The sequence below is a fragment of the Heptranchias perlo genome, chromosome 26 (genome assembly GCF_035084215.1).
Source record: "Heptranchias perlo isolate sHepPer1 chromosome 26, sHepPer1.hap1, whole genome shotgun sequence".
In the NCBI taxonomy this organism is placed as follows: Eukaryota; Metazoa; Chordata; class Chondrichthyes; order Hexanchiformes; family Hexanchidae; genus Heptranchias; species Heptranchias perlo.
Window position 1 is genome coordinate 11,272,533 of NC_090350.1, and position 19,410 is coordinate 11,291,942.

General features: G+C 46.9%; 1 protein-coding gene across 8 annotated transcripts in view; it reads left to right on the top strand.

The window, feature by feature from the left end:
• Nucleotides 1–19,410, top strand: part of LOC137342506 (thyroid hormone receptor-associated protein 3-like) — a 142,420-nt gene that overhangs the window by 94,435 nt on the left and 28,575 nt on the right. For 7 of the 8 annotated variants that reach the window (XM_068006412.1, XM_068006417.1, XM_068006420.1 and 4 more), the window contains one exon: nucleotides 10,097–10,279. In XM_068006412.1, the coding sequence (XP_067862513.1) occupies nucleotides 10,143–10,279 (137 nt within the window). In that variant the 5' untranslated portion in view covers nucleotides 10,097–10,142. Of the gene's footprint in view, nucleotides 1–10,096; nucleotides 10,280–13,768; nucleotides 13,863–19,410 lie in introns of those variants that run through there. The other variant, XM_068006416.1, reaches the window with a different exon arrangement.

The window sequence follows — 19,410 nt, forward strand, 5'->3', positions numbered from 1 at the left end:
GACTGCCATAGGAACCCCACGAGCCTATTCGGCCGTTCAGTTAGAGCATGGTTGATCTGTACCTTAACTCCATCTACCTGCCTTGGTTCCATATCCCTTAATACCCATGCCTAACAAAAATCTATCAATCTCAATGTTGAAATTTTCAATTGACCTAGTCTCAACAGCATTTTTGGAGAGAGAGAGTTCCAGATTTCCACTACCCTTTGTACCCTTAAAGTACTTTCTGACATCACCACTGATTGGCCTAGCTCTAATTTTAAGGTTATGCCCCTTTGTTCTGGACTCTCCCACCAGAGGAAATAGTTTCTATCCATCAACTCTATCAAATCCTTTAATCAACCTAAGCACCTCAATTGGATTACCCCTTAATCTTCTATACTCAAGGCAATACAAGCCCAGTCTATGCAGCCTGTCCTTACAATTTAACCCTTTTAGCCCCGTTATCATTCTGGCGAATCTGCGCTGCATCCCCTTCAAGGCCGATATATCTTTCCTGAGGTGCGGTGCCCAGAACTGAGTGCATGATTCCAGACTGGGTCTAATCAGAGCTTTATTTTTTATTCGTTCATGGGATGTGGGCGTCGCTGGCGAGGCTGGCATTAATTGCCCAACCCTAATTGCCCTTGAGAAGGCGGTGGTGAGCCACCGCTGCAGTCAGTGTGGTGAAGGTACTCCCACAGTGTTAGGAAGGGAGTTCCAGGATTTTGACCCAGCGACGATGAAGGAACGGCGCTATATTTCCATGTCGGGATGGTGTGTGGCTTGGAGGGGAATGTGCAGTGGGTCGTGCTCCCATGTACCTGCTGCTCTTGTCCTCCTAGGTGGTAGAGGTCGCGGGTTTGGGAGGTGCTGTCGAAGAAGCCTTGGCGAGTTGCTGCAGTGCATGCTGTGGATGGTACACACTGCAGCCACTGTGTGCCGGTGGTGAAGGGAGTGAATGTTTAGGGTAGTGGTTGGGGTGCCAATCAAGCGGGCTGCTTTGTCCTGGATGGTGTCGAGCTTCTTGAGTGTTGTTGGAGCTGCACTCACCCAGGCAAGTGGAGAGTATTTCATCACACTCCTGACTTGTGCCTTGTAGATGGTGGAAAGGCTTTGGGAAGTCAGGAGGTGAGTCACTCGCCACAGAATACCCAGCCTCTGACCTGCTTTTGTAGCCACAGTATTTATATGGCTGGTCCAGTTAAGTTTCTGGTCAATGGTGACCCCCAGGATGTTGATGTTGATGGTTGGCGATTCGGCGATGGTAATGCCGTTGAATGTCAAGGGGAGGTGGTTAGACTCTCTCTTGTTGGAGATGGTCCTTGTCTGGCACGAATGTTACTTGCCACTTATGAGCCCAAGCCTGCATGTTGTCCAGGTCTTGCTGCATGTGGGCTGGACTGCTTTATTGTTTGAGGGGTTGCGAATGGAACATCCCCATTTCTGACTTTATGATGGAGGGAAGGTCATTGATGAAGCAGCTGGAGATGGTTGGGCCTAGGACACTGCCCTGAGGAACTCCTGCAGCAATGCCCTGGGGCTGAGATGATTGGCCTCCAACAACCACTACCATCTTCCTTTGTGCTGTGTATGACTCCAGCCACTGGAGAGTTTTCCCCCTCATTCCCATTGACTTCAATTTTACTAGGTCTCCTTGGCGCCACACTCGGTCAAATGCTGCCTTGATGTCAAGGGCAGTCACTCTCGCCTCACCTCTGGAATTCAGCTCTTTTGTCCATGTTTGGACCAAGGCTGTAATGAGGTCTGGAGCCGAGTGGTCTTGGCGGAACCCTAACTGAGCAGGTTATTGGTGAGTAAGTGCCGCTTAATAGCACCTTGCTGATGATTGAGAGTATACTGATGGGATGGTAATTGGCCGGATTGGATCTGTCCTGCTTTTTGCGGACAGGACGTACCTGGGCAATTTTCTACATTGTCGGGTAGATGCCAGTGTTGTAGCTGTACTGAAACAGCTTGGCTAGAGGCGCAGCTAGTTCTGGAGCACAAGTCTTCAGCGCTACAGCCGGGACATTGTCGGGGCCCATACCCTTTGCTGTATCCAGTGCACTCAGCCGTTTCTTGATATCACGTCGAGTGAATTGAATTGGCTGGAGACTGGCTTCTGTGATGGTGGGGATATCAGGAGGAGGCCGAGATGGATCATCCACTCGGCACTTCTGGCTGAAGATGGTTGCAAACTCTTCAGACTTGTCTTTTGCACTCACGTGCTGGACTCCGCCATCATTGAGGATGGGGATGTTTGCAGAGCCTCCTCCTCCCGTTGGTTGTTTAATTGTCCACCACCATTCATGACTGGATGTGGCAGGATTGCAGAGCTTTGATCTGATTCGTTGGTTGTGGAATCGCTCAGCTCTGTCTATAGCAAGTTGCTTCTGCTGTTTACCATGCATGTAGTCCTGAGTTGTAGCTTCACCAGGTTGGCACCTCATTTTTCGGAACGCCTGGTGCTGCTCCTGGCATGCTTTTCTACACTCCTCTTTGAACCAGGGTTGATCCCCTGGCTTGTTGGTAATGGTAGAGTGAGGAATATGCCGGGCTACGAGGTTACAGATTGTGCTGGAATACAATTCCGCTGCTGCTGTTGGCCCACAGCGCCTCATGGTTGCCCAGTTTTGAGCTGCTAGATCTGTTCTGAATCTATCCCATTTAACATGGTGGTAGTGCCACACAACACATTGGATGGTGTCCTCAGTGGGAAGATGGGACTTTGTCTCCACGAGGACTGTGCAGTGGTCACTCCTACCAATACTGTCATGGACAGATGCATTTGCGACAGGTAGATTGTTAAGGACGTGGTCAAGTAAGTTTTTCCCTCGTGTTGGTTCGCTCACCACCTGCCGCAGGCCCAGTCTGGCAGCTATGTCCTTCAGGGCTCCGTCAATAGTGGTGCTACCGAGCCACTCTTGGTGATGGATATTAAAGTCCCCCACCCAGAGTACATTCTGTGCCTTTGCTATCCTCAGTGCTTCCTCCAAGTGGTGTTCAACATGGAGGAGGACTGATTCATCAGCTGAGGGAGGGCAGTAGGTGGCAATCAGCAGGAGGTTTCCTTGCCCATGTTTGACCTGATGCCATGAAATTTCATGGGGTCCAGAGTCAATGTTGAGGACTCCCAGGGCCATTCCCTCCCACCTTTGGTCAGTCTGTCCTGCCCGTTGGACAGGACATACCCAGGAAGAGTGTGGGACGTTGGCTGAATGTTACGATTCCGTGAGTATGTCTATGTCAGCTGTTGTTTGACTACTGGGACAGTTCTCCCAATTTTGGCACAATTCCCCAGATGTTAGTGAGGAGGACTTTGCAGCGTTGACTGGGCTTGGTTTGCCTTTATCGTGTCCAGTGCCTAGTGGTCTGATGCCGGGTGGTCCGTCCGGTTTTATTCTTATTATGAATTCTTTTCGCGAGATTTTACAACTGAGTGGCTTGCTCGGCCATTTCAGAATCAACCACATTGCTGTGGGTCTGGAGTCACATAAAGGCCAGACCGGGTAAGGACTGCAGGTTTCCTTCCCTAAAGGACATAAGTGAACCAGGTGGGTTTTTATGACAATCCGGTAGCTTCACGCCACCATTACTGATACTAGTATTTTAATTCCAGATTTCATTTAATTAATTGAATTTAAATTTCCCAGCTGCCATGGTGGGATTTGAACTCATGACTCCGGATTATTAGTCCAGGCCGTTGGATTACTAGTCCAGTAACATAACCACTATGCTACCGTACCCAGCTCTGTACAGCTGTATCATATCTTCCACCCCTTTGTATTCCAGTCCTCTTCAGATAAAGGCCAACATTCCATTAGCCTTTTAAAATATTTTTTGAACCAGTCCACTAGCTTTTAGAGATTTCTGTAAATTCTGCTCATCCACAGTTCCTAGCCTCTCGCCATTTAGGAAATACTCTGATCTATTTTTCTTAGGTCCAAAGTCGATGACCTTTCACTTTCTCACATTGAACTCCATCTGCCACAGTTTTGCCCACCTACTTTAATCTATCAATCTCCCATTGCAACTTTCTGCTCCCATCTACATTATTTACAGTGCTACCTAACTTCATGTCGTCAGCAAACTTAGACATTTGGCTCTCTATTCCTTCATTCAAGTCATTTATAAATATAATGAGAAGCTGTGGCCCAGTACCTCATTGCCCATAGTCATTGATCACCATCGAGCCTAGTGACTAGGCCTGCTGCAATACCTGTTATGGAAGGGCATCTCGGGAGCAGCAGCAGATGAACCTTTGAATGGCCGACGACCCCAGTGACGTTCCCGTGAAGGCCTGCCTGCACGCTAAACACCACAATGACAAATAACACAAATGTAGTGTCATGCATGTTAGTAGGACCAACACAGCATACGCTTTCATTTACAGGGAATAATACTGAAAGAGTTTGAGAAAACAATCTAGATGTTATTGCGCACAGATCACTGAAGGTTCATGACCGATGTAGAGAAGCTGTAGCTAAAGCTAACAGTATTGGGTTGTATTAATAGAACCATTCAGTACAAATCGCAGGACCCCCTTCTGTCGTTATACAGGTTGCTGGTTGGACCGCATCTGGAGTACTGCTCCCAGTTTTGGTCACCTCACATGGTGGGTGATATATTGGCCTTGGAAAAGGTACAAAGGAGAATAATTCCTAGCTTAAAGAACCTTAGTTACTCAAGTAGGCATGAAGCGATAGGTCTATTTACTTTAAAGCAGCGTAGACTTAGATGCAACCTGATAAGAGGGAGACTGGGGAATGGGGGTTGGGAGAGAGGAACAGGGCTGGATAAGTCGGGCAGAGTCGGGAGCAACAGCAAGAAAATGTGAGTGGGAGCAATGCCGAGAGAGGAGCAGTTAGTAAAGGGTTGAGTGAAACCTGGGGACCTTACTGTGGGTAAATAATGAAAGATTATTTCTACTGACAAGCCAGGCCCCTCTCTATGGAGGGCTGCATGGCACCAATTTGTGCTAGTCGTTGTGAACCTGGCATCACACATGGCACATTATCAGCATGATCTGTATAAACTCCCCTGTCCTCTGGAGGAGTGAGGCCTCCACATTCAGCAGCCTTCCACCTCGCTTTGAGTCTCAAAACACTTCACGCCAGGCCAACCCAGCAATTGACTTGTGGGCCCCTTCAAATACGTAACCCCATGAACGGGCACTGCAAGATCATGCAGGGAGTTGTATCTGTTTCTCTGTGAGGCTGAATTTGACAAATCCACAGCATTGACTATTTTCCATAATTTGAGCTGCAAGGTTGGTTTAGTGAGGGCACATTTCATTCAATGAGAACGGGTAAGGATGACATCATTGGAAGTGAGGTCACTAGCGGAGCTGCAGCTTTTTAGCACGCGCTGAGAGTGACGTCATTGGGTGGCCCGGCGCATGAGGAAGTGATCAGGTCGGTGGAAAACCGGAAGTACCCACATTGTCACTAATCATTCCGTCAAACTAAACACTGTGGGAGAGAGCTGCAGTGACTGAAGGGACATTGTGTGTGGGTTATGGATTGTTTTCAGGTTTATTGGGTAGAAAGTGGGAGTTGGGGGGGTGGGTCACCTTTTATATCACTAAGTGAATGGTGACACTGTGTCTGATGAGGTCACTTGCTGCGCATGCGCCGGGCTTTCCGAGAAATCAGCTCACTGCCGTTCATGCTCAAGGGTGTGATCCAGATCTAACCGGGAAGGGGAGGTGGTTCCCCCAACCCTCTGCTCTTCTCTTCCCCCCGCCCCCCCAATTATGTCTACCTGCATCGGCTGCATTTTTGGTGCTCAGCCATCAGCCTCTAGTCCGCGCTTTTAATGAACATCAGCGAGGGCAGTTGGTGGCCTACAAAGCGCGGCAAGATCGCTGTCCCGCGCATGCGCGTCATTGAAAGAGGAAGTACTCAATCCCTGCCGCTAGTTACAGCAAAATTTATCCATCACCTAGCACCACCAAAACAGATTAACTGCTAGTCTATCTCATTTGGTGGTTGTGGGACTTCCGGTTTTCAAATTCAGTCCCGCGTTTGTCTGTTCAAGCAATGAATGCAGTTCCAAAATAAGCGCTTTGAGACATCCCGAGAGCGTAAGGCGATATGTAAATGCAAGTTCTGAAGAACAGCATTTCATGAGTATTTGAGTCCCTGCAGCCTGTTAAAATGAATGGGGACTGCTTTGTGACACCAGTTGATCATTGTGAGGGGAAAGGTGGCCATCAGAATATGGAATCCTAATTCACCACACACTGACTGGTGTCAATCTGATTTCTTCTCTGTCATTGATTAAGTGTCTCATTTCTCCTTTCTGATTGGTTATTTGCTACTTTTCTCATTCACCAATTATTTTACACAAAAATCCACATAACTGGCCAAAAAAAATCAGATTTCCCCATGGATTTACCAATTCCATCTTCCAACAGTTCCCGCTTCCTCTGTTAAACTTAAAGCCTTTGAAACTACACCATACAAAGATTAGCTTATGAACCCATAGTGCGTTTGTGTTAAACGCCCCTCTCCACTATTTTAACAGAAGTGTTGACCTGATTTATTTAAATTGATTAACATCAGCTTGAAAATAACGGGCAAAGGAATTTGTTGGGTAACTAATCTTTGAGTGTTTTCAAGGCTAAAATGTAATCCCAATTTCTACTATTAAAGGAGAAGTACAACAGTATAAAAACAGGTTACTAAATACAGGGATTTTATACAAGGAAACAAATAGGAAAGAAAGGAAATTGCTTTGTGGAAAAAAAATCAAGTTTTAAAGCCAAATAATAGAGAAGAGCTTTTACACACTCAATTGCTATGGAGAGCGATCAAAATAAAATAATTGGCAGGAGGATAATCTTTTTAGAATACAGTTCAGTATTTTAAAATCTTAAATGCTTCTGTCAGCAACAACACGAGAGATCAACGAGAAAGAACTTGCACTTTTATAGCACCTTAATCATGTCATCGGGATACTCCAAAGCATTTCACAGCCAATGAATTACTTTTTGAAGTGTAATCGCTGTTATATAAGCTAACACAGCAGCCAATTTACGCACAGCAAGATTTCAGAAATAACAAGTGAGATAAATGCCCAGATAATCTGTTTGTCCGTTGTGTTGGTTGAAGGAGGATTATTGGTCAGAACACCAGAGGTGTCATTGCATGATCTCGTGGAAACTCTGGTTCTCCAACTCGTGCTGTCTGCAAGCACAGCTCCCCGCTGGTCACAGAATGACCCTTCCGAACCTCCTGCTCCTCTTCAAATAGTGGGGTGGGGGGGGGTGTTCTTTAACATCCACATGAACAGGCAGGCTGAAATGCAGCATCCCCGGAGGGACAATGCACACACCCTTGGTACTGCACTGAAGTGTCAGCCTGTGTCTGGAGTGGGGCTTGAACTCACACTTTCAGACTCGGAGATGAGTGTACTGCCAACCGAGTCAAGCTGACACTGGTACTTTGGAGAATTACTGCATCCAGGATAGTCCCTTACAGATGGTATAGAGTTGTTCCTGGAGGGTAATCAGCCCGGGCCTGCACCTTTTCAGAAAGTACTTCTGCCTGTCTGTACTTTTGCATTTGCTCTTGTTGAGATTGGAGGGTTGTGGCAGAGTGGATGTGCTCATCCCGTATAGCTATTTAGTGTTTACACGGATCCTGCACACTGTTTGAAGACTTGATATTGGGGCAGGTACTGCTGCAGTACTTGGTTTCCATGTCAACTCATTACCGTGTCTCCTTGACAACTGCCCAGGAAGAGGCTCATGGAGGGATTTCACTCTCGGCGGCAAAGAAACAGAAGCAGGTGTGTGCCAGTGAGGCCCCAACTATACCTGGCACAACTTATTACTGTCCCACAAACCGCCGCTCACCTGGTGCAGTGCCAGGTGCTGGGTTTACATTGTTCTTCTAGAATCTGGGCTAGTAAAACCCTTTCATTGTGAGCTGTGCTTAATGAGAATGGGAAGGAACAGGAGAAAATCTGAAAGACATTGAACTTGGTTGTGTTTCAGCATTGGGCACTTGGGTTACTGTGTCTGTCCAGTCTCACATTCATTCATTCCCTCTCTTTGTTTCTTTTTTTTTCTTGCCCCCCCACCACCCCCTTATCTAGTTCTGTTCACTGTTCTCATGGACACACGGGAATCAGAATGAAATGAGACTCCCCCACCTCCTGAGGTGCCACTGCAACCAGCTCTGCCTGAAGTGAAAGATCCCCCACTCCCTGGGGCCCCTATAGGTTATGGCCCTGAATGAAGTGGGAAGTTTCCCAGCCCTTCTATAATATTTTAAAAGCAGGAATCTGGTTGGGACCCTGGTATGTGTCTGGATTGTGTGCATTAAATAGCCCAAGAAGAGAGAATGCGTTGCTGTAGATGCTCTATCTCAAACCCGTGACATTCACTGTAAGGATTTAGATGGTGTAAATCCTGAAAATAACACTGAAAACTTTAAAATAGGGCAGGATAATGGGTCCAAAAGTCATCTATGATGACTTCTATGATGACAAGTGAAAATTAAATTTACAGCAGATCCCAAACAGGGCGATGAAAGTCTGGAATAATCTGCCAGGTGGGGGCCGTAGAGACACAGACATCAGGGGCTGGAGAGTGAGGGGCTTCAATGTCTTTTTGTCATCTTGGACTTTCCTGATGTTCAGTTGCAATAACTGCTCCTCCTCATCTTCTCTACCCATAAGAACAATGGGCTCCGAGAGTTCTGTTTGCTATTCCCACACAGTAGGTGACTAGGAATAGAATTCTCGCCTGGCCAAGGAGAGGAAGCACGACTCAGACATCTTTTGTTTATAGCAGGAACGGGATTAGCTTTTGGGTCCAGATATATTTAGCCGTTGAAGCACGATTTATCGGCTGCTGATTGTACAGTCCTTAGGACATGCGCTGGGGATTTTCGTTCGATGTGTGCCGCCACACAGGCGCATACCTGGCATTAGTTAATAGGGCAGTGTCTTTTATTGGCATGATTTCAAAAAAAAATCATGAGTAAACATCCAAAATGATGCCAGTGTGCACTGTGTTCTAGAATTATTCGGAGGGCATGCTAACGTTGTAGCAGGGTACATTTGTACATTGAGATAGTAAGATCTTTTCATAAATTCTTACAGAACAGAAGGAGGCCATTCGGCCCATTTTATATGTATCAGCTCTTTGAAAGAGCTGTCCAATTAACCCCACTCCTTCACTCTTTCCTCGTAGCCTTGCAAATTTTTCCTGCTCTTGGACACACTCTTGCTTCTAAAGACTAAAAGTTGTCACGCTAACTCCCCAATCCCAGCAAGGGGCCACTTCTGTCTGAAGCCCACGGGTGGTCCTGGCAGGGAGGAGTCTAAAACTCTCGAACGGGAGTTCAACTGGTGCTCACCTGGTGCTGATGGAGAATGTTTTCCGCCGCAGGCACGATATCCATGCCAGTCAGTCAGCGTGCCATCTTTTATTTAAAACAACTTCTCTGGGAAAGAGCAGGGAAACGGGAGTGAGGTGGGTAGCTGTGATGAGAGGGTTAGTATGGGCTCCTCCTGTACTGAAATTTAACACAAACTGATACAAATGCTTTTAATGGCAGACGTGTGTGGCTCTGACCTCATCCTTGTTTCTGTACAGATCAACTCGTTGCCCCTGAACAATGGTCGATCAGACTGCGCCAGCCTCTTTAATAGGATAATTAACACCCGATGGTTGTGTGAAGTATATCGAGTGGGGTTTAATTAACCGGGAAGCCAGAGGACAGTGAGATTCTATTCCATCTCTCCGCATACTGTCAGCTTCAGTGGCTTTGTTTAAAAGTAGTGTAAACCGGAGGGAATGTGCTTTCTAAGGATCTGGTATTGTTCTCTCGCACCTGTATTCTTGTCCCTTTTAAAAGACCCAAGTCCAACTTGGTGTGAACTTAATTCTTGTTCTGAAGATTGACCACTGCCCCTCTCTCCCTGCGCTCTACGCCACCCTGCCCCCTACTCTCGCTTTTACACTCGCTCTTTGCCCTTGGCCTTGCTTGTTTCTTTTCCCCCTCTCACTTGCACTGTTTCGATCTCCCCCTTTGTGTTGTGTGAAGTGCTGTTTTCTCTGGATGCCCTTGTTAACAGTATCTGTATCTCTCTTTGACAGGTTCGAAGGGAGGAAATCACTTTGCTGCTACATCCACGTTTGAGAGATGTCGAAAGCTACAGGTTCAAAGTCCAGGTCGCAATCGTCCCACTCGAGGTCCCGCTCTCGATCCCGCTCCCGTTCCTTTACAAGGTCCCGCTCGCGGTCTCGTTCACGGTCTCACTCTAGAAAACGGAAGTACAGGTGAGAAAGAATTTCTTCAGATCATTGCATCCTGGTTTTGAGAGGCTAATGCTCGGGTTACCTTAGCTGGATAGGCAACTTCCCAATGTTATGTGCTGGTAAACTGCGCAGTTTTAGCTGGTTAAAATGCAGCAGTTCCCGTCCACACTTAGAGTCCCTAAATGCCCTTGCCAGCCAGCACTAATCTTGTTCTTTGCACTTAGAGTTGTGTCCCTTGGAGGAGAGTGGGTGCGCCCTATCCCTAAATGGATTTCTTAGTGGTTTGGTTTGGAGACTCTTCAACATGGCGATGGGTTTTTCTGTGTGTCAGACACCCACCCGACCAACAACAAAAAATTATTCTAAACGCAAGTTCATGTATTGCACTTGATACACCTCTGCAATCAGGGTTTTGTATTTACACGTGTTCGCTTGCACAAGCTGTTGCTCTTTCATGCACACTCGTGTGTGTAGTCCGAGCCGTTTCTCTGGCACATGCACAATCGTCTGATCCATTGGGGATCATTTTAACCTAACCCTTCTGGCGGGAAACTGACTGGATCGGATTGTCGGACTACCCCGCCCCCCCCACCCGGCCTGGTTTTACTTTCCGTTAACTTCAGAAGAAGGTAAAATAGAGTGGGGTGTAAATCGAGCAGCCGATCCAATCCCGTCAGTGTCCCGTGGGGCGGGATAGGTTAAAATCACCTTCGTACACTTGAGCACACGCTTATAAACTCTTAGATTTAAGTGGCTTGCTCTTGCACTTATTCGTACTCTGTCATCCTCAAACATGGTGTGGAGATGCCGGTGATGGACTGGGGTGGACAAATGTAAGGAATCTTACAACACCAGGTTATAGTCCAACAGTTTTATTTGAAAATCACAAGCTTTCGGAGATTATCTCCTTCGTCAGATGTCACCTGATGAAGGAGATAACCTGGTGTTGTAAGATTCCTTACATTAATCCTCAAACATATCCTCAAGTGTGTCACATTTCCTCGCTTTGTGCAGGTTATTTGAATAATTTAATTGCATTAGGCCTGGAAATTTTTAGAATAGCACTTGAGAAAATTATCTGCCGCATTTTTGTGCACCAGGGCGCCCCAGGGGAGAACTTCCCTGCTCTTCGAAATAGTGCCATGGGATCTTTTACATCCACCTGAGAATGCAGATGGGACCTCTGTTTTAACGTCTCATCCAAAAGACAGCACATCCGACAGTGCAACACAGCTGACGCTGTATGTTCTGCAGTCTTTCGGATGAGACGTTAAACCGAGGCCCCTCAGATTGACTTAAAAGATCCCACGGCATTATTTTGAAGAAGAGCAGGGGAGTTCTCACTCGTTCCAGCGTACATGTGGAACGTGACATTGTGTTTTCGGATGATGTCGCTGAGGAACAGCATTTAGATGAGAAATAGGACGGGGCCAAGGATAGATCCTTGTGGGACTCCAGAGGTAATGGTGTGGGAGCGGGAAGAGAAGCCACTGTAGGTGATTGTCTGGCTACAACTGGATAGATAAGATTGGAACCAGGCAAGGGTAGTCCCACCCAGCTGATGGAGTAGAGGCGTTGGAGGAGGATGTTGTGGTCAACCGTGTCAAATGCTGAAGACAGTTTGAGACTGATGAAGAGCGATAGTTTACCATGGTCACAGTAACAGGATGTCATTTGTAACTTTGATAAGGCCATTTCAATGCTGTGGCAGGGGCAGAAACCTGATTGAAGGGGTTCAGATCATCGGGAAAGATGGGTACGGATTTGGGAGACGACAACACGTTCAAGGACTTTGGAGAGGATGGGGTGGTAGTTTGTAAGGGCAGAGGGGTCACGGGTGGGTCTTTTGAGGAGGGGGGGTGATGATGGCAGGTTTGAAGGGGAGGGAGGCAAATACCTGAGGAGAGAGAACCAGTAACAATATTAGCTAACGCGAGGGCCAGGAAGGGAAGTTGGGTGGTCAGCAGTTTGGTGGGAATAGGGTCGAGGGAGCAGGAGCTGCGACTCATGGACAAGATGAGCTTGGAGAGGGCCTCGGGAGATAGGAGAGAAACTAGAGAAAGATGCGAGTTCAGCGCTAGGGCAGAGGGGTAACACATGGGGAAGTTTGACTTGGTGGGCTAGGGGAAGGGAGGGAAGCGGTAGAGGCAGCTGAATGGATGGTCTCAATCTTGGTAACAAGGTCCATGAGCTCCTCACACTTGTTGGAGGTGAGTGTGGAGGAGGCAGGGAGAGGGATTTAAGAAAACGATTTGTAGTGAAGAGAAGCCGGGAGTTATCTTTACATTCTAGGATGATTCTGGGAATAGTGAGTAATTTTAGCGAAGGAGAGCAGGACCTGATAGCACTCTGGCTACGATCAGCCAACTCAGCACAGACAGACATAGAATGTACAGGACAGAATCAGGCCATTCGGCCCCACGGGTCTATTCGGGTGTTTATGCTGCTCATGAGCCTCCTCCCATCTCTCTTAACCTTATCAGCATAACCTCCTAGTGGGAATTAACACAAGGATCTTCCTAGTCTGCATGGGCCAGTACCATACTAGGTAGCGCATTGACTGAGCCATTGGGCTGTGTACATTTTTCCATATACATATGGGTGCAGGGTCAGTGGTTCTGTGCCTGCACACGGGTTGTTTCTGGAGTGCACTGTGTTAACAAGCGGAAAGACTTGCATTTGGGTAGCGTCTTTCACCACCTCAGGACATCCCAAAGCGCTTTATAGCCAATGAAGTACTTTTTGAAGTGTAGTCACTGTTGTAATGTAGGGAAACGGGGCGAGCAATTGCGCTCAGCAAGATCCCACAAACAACAATGTGATAGTGTTCTGATAATATGATTTAGTGATGTTGGTTGAGGGATAAATATTGGCCAGGAGGGGAAAACTCCCCTACTCTTCTTCAAAATAGTGCAATGGGATCTATTATGCCCACCTGAAAGGGCAGATGGAGCCTCGGTTTAACGTCTCATCCGAAAGACAGCACTTCCGACAGTGCAGCACTCCCTCAGTGCTGCACTGAGTGTGTCAGCTTGAATTTTGTGCTCAAGTCTCTGGATTGGGACTTGATCCCACAACCTTCTGGCTCAGGCGAGAGTGCTACAACTGAGTCACAGCTGACACAGTCAGAAAGGAGCCAGTGGCCCGGGCCAACAGTGTAACCAGGGCCTGTCCAATGGGCCCCGAGCCCCTGACTGAGGCGTCCAGAAGCAAGCTACCCAACAGCAGAGAACACAGATTTGGAAAGTAGTTCGAGAGTAGCCCGCTCGCCAGCTACTGAACACTGGGTGAACCGCCTGAGGCTTGGTATACAGGGAGCTAAGTGAAATCAATTTTTCTCAGTAAATGAAAATACTTAGGGCTGATTCACTCTGTGACTGTTGTTGGCAGAACCGGTGCCAGAAATAAAAACTTAAAAAAAAAACTCAATCCCTGGCTGGCTGGTGTCCCAAGCAGCCGGCCTCTTCCTGTGAGACTTAGAGCCGAGGTGAGCTGTTCACTTGATACTGTGAAAATGGGTTCAGCAGGCAGGCTGTAGCAGTCATTCCTCGCAATGTGGCTGCTCACCGGGGCACACATTCCTCTCAATGAAAAGCTTCGCCGGGTAAGCACTGCGAGTCTTTAAGCGCTCAATCTGTTTTTTTTGTTCTTAAAATGTAATTTATTTAGCTAGAGATTTTTCTCCTCTTACCCTGGGGACAGGCTTGCAGAATGGCTAGCCCAGCTGCTATAGCACGGCTCCTGTGCTGTGTGTGTTTTGCTAGCTTTTAAAATGCAATGGGTTTTTTTTGTATTTAAAATGCTGGTAACTCGATGCAGCGTAGCACTGGAAGACCATCGTGAAATAAGAACCGGCTGTTCGCTAGCTTCTCTCTTTTTTGACTAGCTTCCATTAAGACCCGCAAAAGTGCACTGAATTGCTTGAGTGAGCTTTTGTTATTTTAAAGTCATTAAGTGTTTAAAGCATTGGAAGATTGAGAGCTCAGCACACCTTTTGTGTTCCTCAGTGATTGGGTTCATATTTAAGGGGCCACAGCTGGGGAGCGGGGTGGAGAGATATTCGCTGTTAACTGTTTGTATGCTGGATCCTGTGTGCCAATGTTTCGCCTACACCTGCTCTGCCTCTCGTAATGTTGGTCAGGTTGAGTTGCTAGGCATTACATGGAGCTGTAGGACGGTACCAGATCGGCAGAGCTGTAGTGTGGTCCCGCCGTGTTGCCGATCTGACTTGTGCGACTAACTGGGCTGCAAATAGAATGCAGGGTGGGGGTGGAATTACATCCTGGGCATGCCCCCTCTCTTTCTTTCCCCCCCACCCCTCCTCCACTGCCTGCTGTTACAGGACACTTAGAGGCTGGCTCATAGTGTCAGAATTATATTAAATGAGGCTCAGAATCTCTTTCTCTTCGCTTCTCTACTGTCCGTTTGCTTGCAGGCTGTCACCATTGCAACCCTGGGCCAGCCTCCAGGAGTCCTGCAAGAGTGAGCTAGGCAGCTTTCAATCCATATCATTCGTCCCGTTTGCCTCCCACTCTAAGTGCCCAACGCTTAGCACGGGTCAGATCGGCAACACAGTGGAAGCAAACCAGAACGCTGATCAGGTATCAGCACAGTGTTTGGTGGAATTGGGTTTGGAGGGGGGTTGCAGTTTGTGGGGAGAGCTGAATGCCAACAGTCCCACAGCCCAAGTGATGTACGTCAGCTGCTGTATAACTTCAACCTGTTACACAAGGGGCTTTTTAAACTGATTAAAACCTCAGGCTCTACAGGTTTGAATTTTTTTTTATTTTGTTTTTTTTCTCCTGTGGTTTCTTCCCCCCCACCCACCCCCCTCCCTCCTCCTCTTATTAATTTCCCCTCCCTTCCTTTCCTGAGGGTCTTGACTGTTACAGTGGGACTGTCCTTTGGGTCTCAGTCACTCCTGCAGTATTCTTCATGTGAACTTTGACTGTGAACGTCAGCGGGGCACTTGCTTACAGGGGTTCGGAGCTAAGCCTGATCTTGCTTGTACACGAGAGAATTGTTAATGGGGGAAGGAGGTTCTCCTAGATAGCGATCAGGAGCTTAAACCCTTGCTGACTTTTCCTCTCCCTAACTGGAGCACTGAAACCAATTTAAAAAGCGCCCCAGTTACTGGCTTGACTGAGAGAACTAACTCAGCACAGATAAGAGGATCGAACCTGAAACCTTGCTGGGTTGTTTGGCTTAGCTATTTTTTTGATAAACGCACTGATCCATTGGGCAGCCCGTCTATTTGTTCTGAAGATGTGATGCAGTTCCTCTCGCTCTTTTCAGTTGGAAATTTCAAGCAGCCTGAGGTTGGCGAGCAGAGCTCCGTGCAGGCTGTCCACCTACACCTCACACCCCCCCACCCCGCACCCCATTCACTCCGTACCACTCGGCAATCTGACCGGCAACTGTCGGCTCGCGCTGCTCTTAAACAGCGCGTTCCAGCCTATGCTGCCCCGTGCAGTATATCTGTGGAATGTGGAAAAATCAGCTGACTAAACGTGATGAAGTGTAGCCATTCATAGGAACCAGGAGGAGGCCATTCAGATCCCTGAGCCTGATCCGCCATTCAATTAGATCATGGCTGATCAGTACCTCAACTCCATTTACCCGCCTTTGATCCATATCCCTTGATACCCTTACCCAACAAAAATCTATCAATCTCAGTCTTGAAAATTTCAATTGACCCCCAGCATCCACAGCCTTTTGTGGGGGAGAGAGTTCCACATTTCCACTAGCCATTGTGTGAAAAAATGCTTCTTGATTTCACTCCTGATTGGCCTGGCTTTAATTTCAAGATTATGCCCCCTCGTTCTGGATTCCCTCACCAGCGGAAATTGTTTTGCCGTACCTATCCTATCGAATCACTTTATCATTTTAAACCGCTCGATCGGATCACGCCTCAACATTCTGAACTCAAGTTTATGCAACTTATCCGCATTTAACCCTTTTAAGCCCCGCTATCATTCGCATTCGTATGTGTGCTTTTAATGAGAATAGTCAGTATTCCCCTCCCGAGTAATGCCTCTCGTTTGCAGATAGAAGAAGCTCGCATAGTATAAAGGCTGAAACTCCTGTGTGAAGCAGCTGCCCTGCTGGGTCCTTTCCTCTTTTCTGAATGAAGTGTGCTATCTGAGGAACATGTTTCTGGAGCCCAGCAGTGCCTGTATTCTACTTTCCTTGATGAGGCCTCGTTTAATTTAAAGCATGTTTTTGTGGCCGCTGTGTGTTTTTTTTTTAACACCTAGTGCAGAATACAGCTCAACACTGGACCCTGCTGGTGAGGAAGTGCCTCACTAACAAAATATCAAACCAAGTCCCCGGCTGAGCCTTGTGTTCTTTAGTTGGTTTCTGTATGATTTAACACTTAGGAGAACCTTCAGAGAGATTTGATGTTGGGACTATAAATAGCTGATGACTTTATCAAATGATTCATGAACAAGTTTTATATCTAAGAATGAAACCAATCAGATCCCAGAGCCAGTGATTATTATCCTGTCAACTAGTCATATCTCAGAACTCCCAACAGACCAGATCCCAGAGATAATGATTCCTCAACCTGGCCCTTTATCGAATTGTATCCCAGAACGCGCTCTCCTTGCCTGGTCCCTGCCCCAGCGTCCTCACTTGTCCTCTTACCCCACTCACCCTCGTCCAGGCCCCAGCCTCCTCGCTTACTCTCTCCCTGTCCGCACCCTCCACCAGGCCCCAGCTTCCTCGTTTGTGCTATCCCCACTCACTCCCTTCTAAGCTATGCAAAGTTACTGTATAAACACTCAACGGATTCATATGCAATTCCTTTGCCCACTATTTTAACACAGCCTGCAGTTATAAAGTGCCTTTAGTGTAAAGACAATTTCAAGTGCTTCACAAATAGGCTTAAGGAAACAGATGTGGGAGGGAGAGATTGGGGGAGTGACTGAAAACCCGGTGGAAGAGATGGGTTTTGAGCAGGTTTTTAAAGGTGGAGAGTAGAGGCCTTTAGGTAGGGTACGGCCAGGGCAGCTGAAGGCTCTGCCACCATTGATGAGTGTAAACAATTTTACAACACCAAGTTATAGTCCAGCAATTTTATTTTAAATTCACAAGCTTTCGGAGATTTTCTCCTTCCTCAGGTAAATGTTCTCCTTCCTCAGAAAATCTCCGAAAGCTTGTGAATTTAAAATAAAATTGCTGGACTATAACTTGGTGTTGTAAAATTGTTTACAATTGTCAACCCCAGTCCATCACCGGCATCTCCACATCATGACCATTGATGAGGCAGAGGGAAGTGAGATGCACATGAGGGCTGGAGTCAGATGAGTAGATCAGTCGGAAAAGTATGTAGGGCTGGAGGAGATTGCAGAAATAGGGTGGGTTAATGTCATGGAGCGATTTGATGACTATTTAGAATTTTGTATGCTGGGGTGGGGAGCCGGTGATGGGTGAGTAGGGACTTGGAGCAGGACAGGATATTTGTGGCAGAGTTCTGAACAATTTGGAGTTTAAGGAGGGTGAAGCATGGGAGGCAGGCCAGGGGAGCATTCGATTAATGGAGTCTGGAAACGCTAAGAGTGCGTATAAGGAATTCACTGGCAGAGGGAGGAAGTTTTGGCAGAGGTGGGAGGAAGCAGTCTTGGTGATGGAGAGGACTGAAACTTCGCTCAAGGTCGAGCAGGATGCCAAAACTACAGGGGCAATAACCTGTAAACAAATAAATGCATTAACACCTCCTAAAATAGCATACAAAAGGATTTCACATAACTGTGTTTAGCTGTCGCACGCTAATGCTCATGGCGTCATTTCAAGGTCACGGTGCGTTTGTGAGGTACACCATCACTGTCTCCAATATTCTGCTCACTCACCGTTCCACTGATCTCATCACAAAGCTTTTGAAAGAGAAAAACCCGCAAACAGCAGCAGAAAATGTTAGAAGTACAAGACAGGTAGTCAGAAACTCTGATGAAGCATGCACACCGAGAATATCATCCTGCCTTTCCTCCATGCAGGTGCTGACTGACCTGCTATGCCTTTCCAACACTTCCTATTTTTAATTCAGATTTGTACTTTTTTTAAAATCCATTAAACAGCAGCATCTTGAATAGGTTCACATGGTTAACCTGTATCAAAAGATTAAGCATAATTGACCAGAAAGAGATATCCAAATAGTCCAACTCCCCCTGGTCTTTCCCCATAGCCCTGCAAATTTTTCCTTTTTAACTATTTATCCAATTCTCTTTTGAAAGTTATTATTGAATCTGCATCCACCACTCTTTCAGGCAGTGCATCCCAGATCATTATAACTTGCTGTGTTTAAAAAAAAAAGTCTCCTCATCTCACCCCTGGTTCTTTTGCCAATTAACTTAAAACTGTGTCCTCTGGTTACCGACCCTCTTCTCCTGCCAGTGGAAACAGTTTCTCCATATCTATTCTATAAAAACCCTTCATAATTTTGAGCACCACAATTAAATCTCCCCTTAACCTCCTTTGCTCTGAGGAGAATAATCCCAGCATCTCTGTCTCTCCACATAATTGAAGTCCCTCATCCTTGCTACCATTCTAGTAAATCTGCCCCAGACCCTCTCTAAGGCCTTTACATCGTTCCTAAAGTGTGGTGCCCAGAATTGGACACAATACTCCAGTTGAGGCCTAACTAGTTATTTATAAAGATTATCAGTCCTTTATAAGAACATAAAATATAGGAGCAGGAGCAGGCATACGACCCCTCGAGCCTCCTCTGCCATTTAATCAGATCATGGCTGATCTTCGACCTCAACTCCACTTTCCCGCCCGATCCCCATATCCCATGATTCCCATAGAGTCCAAAAATCCATTGGTCTCAGTCTTGAATATACTCAACTACTGAGCATCCACAGCCACCAGGGCAGAGAATTCCAAAGATTCACAACCCTCTGAGTGAAGAAAATCCTCCTCATCTCAGCCTACATATCAGCTTTCTTTTCCCCCCCCCCCCACCATTTCACAGTATATTTTAAAATCCTCATTGGCCCTCTTTAGGTGGGCTGTAATCGCAGAAATGCTCTGAGTGGTACAGACACCCGGCTGTTGATGTGGTTTCTCAGCAGATGCTATTTATGTAGCACAGAACTTGACTTCGTTCTGTGTCCACTGTTCAGCTCCCACAGCTCGGCTGTGAATCATTA